We start from the raw sequence: 11,046 nt of genomic DNA on the forward strand, positions 1-11,046 counted from the left end.
CTGCCAAACAATTTAGCGTTCCGTTCGATGTCTTGTAGAAACCGAAAGGGGTGTGGATTTTCATCCTCTTCCTAACAACTTAACCCGCTTCCATGTTTGATTGCATCATCACTTATCATCAGGTGAGGTCGTAGTCAAGGGCTAACCTGTAAAGAATAAATAAAAGATCGTTGATCTTATACTTTGACAGAATGGTAACATCTAGTGAGTTAGGTCCCTTTCTATTTCATCTTAGGGCAGATTAAAGCATTATGCCTACGTTCCACTAAGCGATGAGAACGTTCAAATACTCCTGTACTGCTGAAACCGTTCTATAGCATTTTAGTCATTTATTTCGCTTACAAAGACCCTTTACAGGTGGGTCAGCGCGGTAATTTTCGTAGATACTATTTATTAATCTTTTATACATCCACAATTTTGTTAAAAAAATTATTATCCATTCCACTTATGTTTATGATTGCAACGCTCGCAAGCAAGTGGGATAGGAAAAACTGTGGTCGTGAACGTAATTGTTGTGTTCGCTTAGTGGAAAGTAGCACCGTAGAATTAAAAAAGATCTATTTTCGTAATTAATTTGGTATTTGGTCTTGGTTTATGACATTGACGTGTCGGTCAAACAAAACGTCTTGTCAGACTTAGAGCTCCCACTCACTGGCAACTTTTAGTTGGCCGACGAAGTTGCCGTGTATACTAACAGGTATAGCGATACATGACAGTCCGCACATCTACAGCAACTAAATTGCCGCAACTAACATATATAATCAAGATTTGACCAAACGAAATGGAAAAGTCCTAGTTCCCAATAAGTTATAAAAAAGTAATTTGATTGCCAAATTTGGGGATTTACCACAGTAATTGAACACTGAGCCCTAACCTAATTATGAACATTTTGTATTCTATAATAGTTCAACTAATAATATTATCATTTATATATTAGTCTATAATATGTCCTATGATTATTAACCGAAAAGGCTAAAGATAAAAAGTAGAAATTTAGTTTTTATCCGCTTACAAGTTAAAAAAATAATATGCCTATGTTTGTATTTACACATAAAGTGAAAACATTGCTATGTGTGGGTAAAAATATTGCGTAAGTGTAAGTAGCATAGTTTATTTTATTTTCAGGATTTTAGCACAAACGTTTATCTATTGGGGTCCGTTCAACTTTTGGTGCCACTAAGCATACAAATTAAAAAGTTGCGCAACTAAGTTGTAAGCGTTGGCAACTTAGTTGTTCGATAGTCGGCCAACTTAAAATTGCCAGTGAGTGGCCACCCTTAGATGTCAATGTCAATTCGTCTGCCTGCCTGCATTGTTGCCAAAGAGTAAATTAATGTAATGGATTGTTGCTAAACAAAATTTTAGCAAAGCGAAGTTTCTTGCTTTTTTGTGAATGTTAATCACAATTAAAAGAAAATACTAATGTAACATTTAAATAGATTATCATTTTTGATTTAATTTCATAGTATAATAATATTTACTGGATGGTACTACCGGTAACCTCATCATGAATGAAAATGAGGAAATTCTGTCCTTTTTGGATTTGCTCGATTTAGACGAAGAAGTTATAGACTTAAGAGCAAAAAAATTGATGGAAAGAACCACCTTTACTACTCAGCACCTAAATAACTTCCTTCATTTGCTAAAATACAAACATCTTATAAATGTTCGCGAGGACAGTGAATGTGACAATGAGTTGGAATACCACTTCATTGGTAAGCTTATAACTTGCGTTAACGAAGAGAATGCAGATGCTGTGTGTAAAATTATTACCATTATACTTACATTGAACGAAAGCACAGTCATATTCAAGTCTGAACATTTAATACAGCAAATATTAGCAGAAATATATTTACCTGTACACACAAATGGTATATGCGCTGACGCTGATTTAGATAAGCTCAGAACAAGTTTTCTGCATTTAAAAATATGTGGAAGTATATTAGATGCAGTTATAAAGTGTAATTCTAATTTGTCTTTACCATTTCTAAATACACCTCTGGAACAACTCATTCATAGTAAAGATGAGAAAATATTCATATATTTCTTAACAAATACTGTGCCAAGACTATTCACTGGTGTAAAAGGATACAATATCCTTGATAGAGTTTGGGATTTTCTCAAAGAATTAAAAGATGACCAAGTATTAATATTTTTAAAAGTTTTGTGTTGCTTATCCAACTATTATTTACCTGTAGCCGACTCTGAAATTACAATTGAATCAAAAATCGTTTCTGAAAATACATTTTGGGATTTTATACTGCTTGGGCTGAGTTCAGAAGATGCTTTTGAAAGGAAACAGTCATTGTATTTAGTTAAAAGAGCTATAGATTACATTATAAAGACCAAAAGGAGTGTTAAAATATCATCAAAGAGCAGTTTTGCTTGGACTGAAAATAACAAAGTCAATTTAAAAAAATTATGGGACAATTATTTTATACTCTTAGACAGCTTAGAAGAAAAGCAGAGTAATATTGTACTACCTTCTCTTCAACTGTTTGAGCTTGTTAAAGACGTTCGAAATTGTTGGTTAAGTTGTGCATTTAATATTGGCCTTAAGCATGATAATACAGAAGTAAGATTTAAATGTTTGCATTATCACCTCCAGTTTGGTATACAAAATGTTTTAGAAGCTAAAAAAATATTGGAAGTCATTAATGATATAGTCCTATTTGATCACGTACATGAATGGAAAATTGTTAAAAATGAATTGAATAATGTTATTAAAGATGATACAACATTAATGAAAATTTTAAAAGCTTTACCTTTAATTAAATGGTCACCAGTACCACTGTACCATTTAACAAAAATCATGGCTAATTTTGATAGAATACTATGTAAAAATGATCAAGAATTTTTAATAAATCACATAAGTGATCTATCTAAGATACCATGCAATAATGTGATTATAAGAAAATGTATACACTTAAACATATCACAGTTGATTAGCAAATGTTGTAAAGAACTACATTGGAAAAAATATATTCCAGCATATGCCTGTTTACAACTTGATAATACTACACATTCAGGTGATGGAAAGTTTCAGAAGCCATTTGAAGAACTTATAAAATGTAATATAAATATTCCAACAGAGGATATGGTTCAATTTTTATACCAAATATCATCATCACATGCTAATACTGATTTTGCTTTGTTGTACTTTAAAGAACATGAAGACACAGATTTCATAAACTTTATAGATGATATAGTTCGGAAAATAGAAGATATAAGTAAAAGACAGTATGCTGATAAGATAGATTATTTAAATGAAGTTATTTTTATAGCCCATTTGTACAAACGATCATTACAAAAACAAGGTGGTATTTATGAGAAAATTAATTTCCATGCAGCAAAAAATTTGAAAATACTTCTGCAGTATGTTATGAGCATTTTAATTAGTGATGTCATTTTGGATGTTGAGAAGATAGCATTTTTGTTTGAAAATTTAGATTATGTCATAGCTATTCAAAGCAATTTCAGTGAGATTGAACTTGTATTGAAATTGTATACCACAATCATACTTTGTTTGCAAGATAATGATACTACTGTAGATAAGAAAGTTTTATGCAATTTCATGTTATGTAATTTATTAAACTCTCCATTGATCTTCAAAAATTATAAACAAGAGGTATTAGATGTGAAAAAGGTTTTGGAAATCATAGTAAATGCTAAACTGACTGAAAATTTTAATAAAGAAAATAGTGGAAGACTAAGAAATGCATTTTATGAAAAATCATGTGAAATAGTAAACATTTTGATGAACTGGGGATACTTTAAAACAAACATTTTAGGATTTATTGAAGTGGTAATAGAGAGTGGTGGATATGGATGTCTTAAATGGATACTCAGAATCATGAATAGAATACTTCCCACTATTTTAGACAACAAAGATATTAAATTTGATGTAATTAAATTTTTCAACAGAATGTGGACAGAAATAGAGGAAATACGATCAAATAGTCAATACCCAATTTGTATGAAAGAATTCATAATTTTGATCACACAAGAGGCCTTGTTAGAAAATCCTTTCTATAACAATATTGTACTTTTATACTGTAGTAAAATTATAGAGTATGCAGAAATTAAAAACATGCCTTTATACATTTTGGTCAACCAACTTAATAAAATTAATATATCTAAATACAACCATATGGTCTATGTATTGAGTGAAATTTTATTGAATCCAGTAATTGTAAAAAAAGACAATAAGTAAGTTAATATCAACAGTTTTCAATACCCATATATTTGTCTGAAAATTGCTACATAGTCCCTTGAAACATACTCATTCATGTAGGTTTATAATAATAATAAATAAATAATATGAAAATAATATGAAATATTAATTGGTAATTTTAAGTTAAAGGAATAGTTTATTGAAAAATAATTTCAACTTCCGCCCATACTAAAAGTATTTGTAAGGATTTCTTTTTATATTCTGACTATTTTTAATTTCGTAACTTTCAGAATTGTTGAAAACGCATTATTGGAAATATTACAAGAACGAATGTATGGAGTAGACAAACAGTAAGTAAATTATGATTATAAAATAACTAATAGTCAGGGATCGCTAGAAAATTTTGTACACCAGATTACTAACAAGCTAATTTTTCGTAAGTAGCTTCATCCCGATGAGACGATCAACTTTTTTATTTACGAAAATTCTTGATTCTGGTAGCTAACAGAGTTACCAGGAAATGAAAATTTCAGAGCGTCGGAACGAGATAATGTAATGTAACACGCAATTTGTAGGACATTGTAGCTGTTAAGTTGTACAACTTAATTTACGGCCTCCGTGGCGCAATGGTATGCGCGGTGGATTTACATGACGGAGGTCCTGGGTTCGATCCCCGGCTGGGCTGATTGAGGTTTTCTTAATTGGTCCAGGTCTGGCTGGTGGGAGGCTTTAGCCGTGGCTTGTTACCACCCTACCGACAAAGACGTACCGCCAAGCGCTTTAGCGTTCCGGTACGATGTCGTGAAGAAACCGAAAGGAGTGTGGATTTTCATCCTCCTCCTAACAAGTTAGCCCGTTTCCTTCTTAGATTACATCATCGCTTACCATCTGGTGAGATTGTAGTCAAGGGCTAACTTGTAAAGAATAAACCAGCTGTTTTTTTTTCTTTCGTCAGTACGATTCACACACAACTATAAATTTTAAATTGTTATCCACAAACACGTAATTTTAACACAATGAAACATTGTTTCTATAGAGGCAGTTTGTATGAAAATGTTTGATCATGATCAGATATTTTTGCAAGAAGGGTAACCTCTAGCGAGGCAGGTCCTATAGAAGGTAATTGCTCTGAGATAGTGCCACAAACTTTTCTGACCCGGTGATCAAAACGGGAACAGAGGTCATCATCGATTACCATTTTGCAAAACATTATACCAAAATCGCTACAACAGTGACACCCTCACTTTGGTCAGATAAGTTTGTGGCAATATACATCTGTTTGCATTTTTTTCAGAAATATCTTTTTCAATTCACACATACAGTTATTAACTGTGTCTATACTGAGCAAAATTTCTAATCCTGACATACTTGACACGTTAACTTGTTTTATGATCAAGAAGACAGAAGAATTGTTTAAAAACAAACAGAGATATCATAGTAATTCTCGTCACCAACTAGCTCTGCAGGCTTGCCTTCAAAACTTGCTCTTCATTTTGCTGAAATCTAGAAATGTGAATTTCCAAAATACTGCACTTTGGTGTATGGAATTTCTAGGCAGATTACCTCATCAGCCTTTTGAAAGAATATGCCTTGAATGGTACATATCACTGTATTTTTATTTAAAGGTAGGTATATTTATTTTTTATTATATACTTAATAATAGTGTTCTATTCTATGTTTTTCAACGTGTGCCTAAACTGCCTAATATTAGACATATCATTAATCAAAAAATAAGGCGGCCAACAACCAAATCATGTGCAGAAATGGTCTAGAATTAAGATCATAAACTTTGGGACAAATTAAACATGGACGTAGCCAGGAATCTATATAGGGGGGGGGGGGGGGGGGGGGGAACTACTTTTACGACCGAAACCCAATTTCAGTTCAGAATTAAAATTTAGTATGCAAATTACACAGTGATTACCTAATAGATCTCAGAGCATACAATTCGTGATCAAAAGGCGCGTTTGGAATCCTTGTCGTCATAATACGGTCTAAGCATAATCCTGACAGTTTAAAAGTGCTTGTAAACTAAGCCTAATTGAAATAAATGAATTATGAATTTTTGATCATACAAATGTTTTAAGTTTAAATAAAAATGTTTTGCAGGAAAGTATCATACATGAAGATATTGTCAATCAATTAAAATCAAACAATGTACCACTCCCTTCTCAATTTATGATAATGTATTGGATTGTGAACCACAAGATAAAAGCTGACGTTTGTCTCAGCAGGGAATATGATTTTTTGATGGAGTTTCTTTTAACACATATAATGGGCCCAGTTTTCAGTATACGATTGCAAGCTCAGTATTTATCATCTGTACTTTATGAAGCAAATGAGCATTTACACACAAACAAATTAGATACTTCAAAGTATACATACATGATTGAAGTTATAAATAGCACATTACAAGAGATTGCAAAAGCAGGAGACAAGAGTTTTAAGAAACTTAAAAATGATTATTATGCCAGCCATTTTGACATAGTTGAAGACTTAATACCATGTGGAATATACTGGGTTTTACCTCGATTATTGGATGTTTCTAGTAATGCTATTGCTGAGGATTGTTTTCTAAGAAATGTCTTTGGTGATATTGATGACAGTTTCAATTTAGATGATAATGATGTATTTTATAGTGAATGGAAAGTAAAACGTCGGTCAACTTCAGATATGCTTAAAATTAAGAGAAATGTAAATCTTGTTAACAAAGAATTTGATAACTCAAAAGAAACAGGTACAATACAGAAAAAGTATGTACCTTGGAAAAATATGAGTGATATCTTAGTATATGATGATGAAAATAAAGTAAGTGTTATTAATTTAAATTGTATTTGATAAAACATGATATACTTATCTGCCTCATTGGTCCAGTAGTTACACTTTGTGATATCAAACCACGAGGTCCTGTTTCATGTTTTAAAAGAGTTTTTTTTTTATTCGAAATTTTCAGTTCATATTCTCAGCCTGATTTGGTAAGTTGGTGATACCACATCCCCGTGCCTCGGAAAGTACATTAAACTGTTGGTCCCTTTCATAATTATTACCATCTGACAGTGGTCGTTGTAGTCTAAAATCCGAATTAGAAACGACCTTCACCCATCAGTTTAATGGATGACAAAATATTTATATATAATATGTTATGCATTTTTATTTTCAGAACAAAAAAACTGAGCTTATAGTGGTAGCATCTCTCATAGACAAGTTGCCCAATTTAGGAGGAATGGCGCGGACAAGTGAAGTATTTGGCGTGCAAACCTATGTTGTTGACAGCCTTAGGCATATGCAGGATAGGCAATTTCAAGGGTTAAGGTATGTGATAGCACAGGCTTCTTTTTGCATTATTTCAGCTAACTAATAAGTTCTACAGTTTAATAGTTTATTGAAGTTGGAACGATAACATGTACTCTTACTCTGTACCTACTGTTAATGTTTCAGAAACAATTTCAGGTTGTCTATTTAATGTTATAGTGTCTCAGCCGAAAGATGGGTGACTGTGGAGGAAGTTCGTCCTGGAGAACCACTCAAAGAATACCTGATGATGAAGAAATCGGAGGGTTATACTGCGGTTGCAGCAGAACAGACATCATCCAGTATGAATCTACAAAAATTCAAGTTTCCCAAGAAAACTATACTCTTGCTTGGGTAAGTAAATATTATAATTTGCATCTCATAATCCGGCCCTGCGTAATTGCCGTCGCAATATGCGTTCTTAGCAGACATCTACTAAGTATAAACTGCCAACTCTCATTTTTGTAACTCAAGCTGTTTTTAAAAATTTTATGATGAGTGGATTTTCGCTTTTATATATTTAGATTTAATTTTTAGGAATGAAAAGGAAGGTGTACCATGTGATCTGCTTCCTTTAATGGATTATTGTGTGGAAATACCGCAGCAGGGCGTTGTCCGGTCACTGAACGTACACGTCACAGCGGCCATCTTTATATGGGAATACGCGCGACAAAATGTATTGTAATTTTTAGTTTTGATATATAAATAAATTCCTTTTCTAAACAAATAATGTACGTTTCAATTCAACAGGTTAATATTACTGTATCGACTGACTTTGTCATATAGCAATCAGTTTTGATAGTAGGTATATTAAATTGGGTTGTGAAGTCCAAAGATATTGCAGGGAAGCCTGAACTTGAAATTAATAAAACATATGTCATACCTCTATCAACCCTTTACTTCAGATCTACAAAAAAACTTAACCATATTGGGTAACAGAGTTATTTTAACTGGCTTTACCTCAAACTCTTCCTGGTCAATTGCGAGGACCAAATCTTTATTACTATCCAATGGCTGTAGTTCCACAGTCCTTGCCTTTACAACTTCGGGTAAATCATCTCCATTTCTAGCGCGATTCCAACCTTCAGACACAAATTCTATGTAACTGTATTGATTTTTGCCTAGACCAATAGATAAAATTGGTATCCCATCTGTAACATTTGGTTTTATTTTAAAATCACATGTTTTAAAACACAACTCATTGGTCATTGTACATTCTGGGTTTTGAAGACTTGTCAAATCTGTTTCTTGAGCAGCTTGGTTGCTTGGCATAAAAAACCATTTTCTTTTAATTTCTGGCTTCTTTCTTAAACAGTTACTGCATCCTGAACAGGGTGGGGTGTACCTCAAAGTGCCGCTACAGTTCCAGCATAAAGAATCTTTGTAGCCATTGAAAATATATGATGCATATTCACGTAGAGGTCCATATATCCAGTATTTGTCTTTTTTGGCAAGAGTGTCCCTGAATGCACCCCATTCTATAGAAGTTAAAGCATAAACTGGCTTGCTTGGCACCTCGTCTTCGTTTACTATTGGTTCTATTTTCATTACATTTTTTACAGTCGTGTTATTTTCTATAATAGCCATACAAGCTTGTATGAGCTGTTTGACTCTCAATACACCATCACCGCCCGGGAATAGGGTGTTGCCAAGTGTGTTTGTTCTGCCCAATGGAAGGACACCTAAAGGAAATCTGTTGGCATTGTCGTTTCGCCGGAGCAGACCTATAAATTAACAATGTTTTTGTTGTTAGTGAGTTTTATTAGATTTTTTGTAAGGTCCAATAGAAGGACTCTCTATCTGGCTCGTAAAGAAGTATGAATAGTATCATGGAGGATGAGCAAATGTCATCATAATTATGCGGAAAATGCCTAGGAAAGAAGAGGAAATATCATTTTTATGTAGATTCAAGAGCATGGAGCTTCACACTAGTAGTGGCAATATATCTATAAGGGGGGGGGGGGGAACTGACCCCCTTAGTCCTTGTATGGACAAACAAAATCTTTTTGTAAAACTCAAAAATCCATCTTACCTGTTACTGTTTCAGACACAGTTCCATCTCCACCGGCCACAATAATAGCTTCAGTGCCCCGTAAGGTCTCCACTATCTCCTTAGCATGGCCCTCCGAAGTTGTCTGAATCACATCTACCTGCAAGATGGAACATTGTATAAATGCTAAATATCTATCTAAAATATAGGTTGTTTTCTATACAGATAGTCAACTGACGTTTCAAAAGTGCTTGTAATCTGAGCCTACTTACTTAAAATTAATGAATTTTCATTTAATTAAATTATTAAATTCACATGTTGCTGTGTTTTTTACCAAACTCCTCCAAAACGGTCTGACCAATTTTTATGTAATTTTGTGTGCTTGTCAGGTGGGTCTGAGAATTGGCTAACCTCTATTTTTCATACCCTTCAAATGATAAGGGTGGTCTGCCCCAAAATGTTTACAAGGCAAAAAAACTTGCTGGGTCAGCTAGTACATATAATAAAATACAATAAATTTAATATTTTTTCTAAAAACAATTCATACCTATTTTGTCTGTTTATATGTTTGTTTGTGCAAGCTACCTACTCTGAAATGGCTGAATCAATTTACTTTCACTATTGTATAGTAACAAGTTATAAGCATGTTCTTCATGTATGTAATCAGTACAATAATTTTTTCCCAAGATTTTCATAATTTATACTTTATAACAAGATCTCCCTCCAGGCTATATCCCGGACACATAAATATGTAAAGTATACAGTCCTTTACATTAATGTGAATTTTGTATAAGCTTGTTTTGTTGTTTTTTATTGTTCAAAAAATGATCAATATCCCATAGCCCTAAATGGATCAATTTTCACAATATATTTAAAATATCTTTACTTATAACTATATTTAGTATTGTAAAGAGGTAAATACTTAATATTATACAGAGGTCTTCTTCCTATCTCTGGATCCACTAAACTGATTTTGAAAATTCTTTTGGCTATATTGTATTCCCATATTCATTCAGGAACAGATGGGGTGTTTACTAGTAGGTATTTATAAGAAACTTCAACCTGTAATCCAGCAAGATGCAGCAAAGGTTCACAATATTTCTCAAAATCCTTCTTCGCCTTTCTTTTGTTGGCTACAGGGTTGAGTATAACAGTGACTAGAGTGGGATTCCTATCAATTGGAATAACAGAGTCACCATAACTGACTGCCTCTTTACATGCTGCTTGCATCAGGATATTTATTCTGAAAGAAAAAAAAAAAAAACATTACTTACATCTATACCACTAGCGTAACTATATCTATTTAAATAGCACATGGAGTTAATTTTGTTTCTTACTCGTATTTCTCTTTCGCTGTAGCAGCTCCATAAAACAGCACAACGGCACCAAAAACTGATTTCTTCCAATTATTACGTAACGTTTTACCTATTTTGATGATACGTTGCATTTTGTTATAAAGTATGGTTAAATTAAAGTTAAATTTAATGTTAGTTTCAATAATTAGTCAGATTTTCAGATTTTATTTTGAACTTGATAGTTGAAATGAAAGTTGAAGTTTAGTTCCCGAACTTCCCGATTAAATAACAGCTGC

At 32.9% G+C, this 11,046-nt stretch overlaps 2 protein-coding genes across 6 annotated transcripts; one reads left to right on the forward strand and one right to left on the reverse strand.

The window, feature by feature from the left end:
- Nucleotides 1-119: 119 nt before the first annotated feature.
- Nucleotides 120-11,041, reverse strand: LOC112043034 (acylglycerol kinase, mitochondrial). Of its 3 annotated transcripts, none has more exons than XM_052883667.1 (5): nucleotides 10,793-11,041; nucleotides 10,518-10,698; nucleotides 9,498-9,615; nucleotides 8,426-9,189; nucleotides 120-146 (listed from the first exon to the last, which is right to left on the reverse strand). In XM_052883667.1, exons 1-5 carry the CDS (start codon nucleotides 10,900-10,902, stop codon nucleotides 135-137), a joined length of 1,185 nt encoding a protein of 394 aa, XP_052739627.1. In that variant the 5' UTR covers nucleotides 10,903-11,041; the 3' UTR covers nucleotides 120-134. The 3 variants fall into 3 exon arrangements, with proteins under 3 accessions (XP_052739627.1, XP_052739626.1, XP_023934093.1); XM_052883666.1 differs by lacking the exon at nucleotides 120-146 and adding an exon at nucleotides 7,203-7,244; XM_024078325.2 differs by lacking the exon at nucleotides 120-146 and having other exon boundaries at nucleotides 8,343-9,189.
- LOC112058570 (uncharacterized) lies at nucleotides 1,316-8,190 on the forward strand. 3 transcript variants are annotated; one of them, XM_024099510.2, is made up of 7 exons: nucleotides 1,343-4,209; nucleotides 4,465-4,524; nucleotides 5,469-5,799; nucleotides 6,284-6,982; nucleotides 7,335-7,486; nucleotides 7,646-7,819; nucleotides 8,003-8,190. In XM_024099510.2, the coding sequence occupies exons 1-7, from the start codon at nucleotides 1,508-1,510 to the stop codon at nucleotides 8,148-8,150; spliced, it is 4,266 nt and encodes a 1,421-aa protein (XP_023955278.2). In that variant the 5' UTR covers nucleotides 1,343-1,507; the 3' UTR covers nucleotides 8,151-8,190. The 3 variants fall into 3 exon arrangements, with proteins under 3 accessions (XP_052739622.1, XP_052739621.1, XP_023955278.2); XM_052883662.1 differs by lacking the exon at nucleotides 8,003-8,190 and having other exon boundaries at nucleotides 1,316-4,209; nucleotides 7,625-7,759; XM_052883661.1 differs by lacking the exon at nucleotides 8,003-8,190 and having other exon boundaries at nucleotides 1,316-4,209; nucleotides 7,613-7,750.
- Nucleotides 11,042-11,046: the final 5 nt, after the last annotated feature.

This window comes from Bicyclus anynana, chromosome 9 (assembly GCF_947172395.1).
Source record: "Bicyclus anynana chromosome 9, ilBicAnyn1.1, whole genome shotgun sequence".
Lineage (NCBI taxonomy): Eukaryota > Metazoa > Arthropoda > Insecta > Lepidoptera > Nymphalidae > Bicyclus > Bicyclus anynana.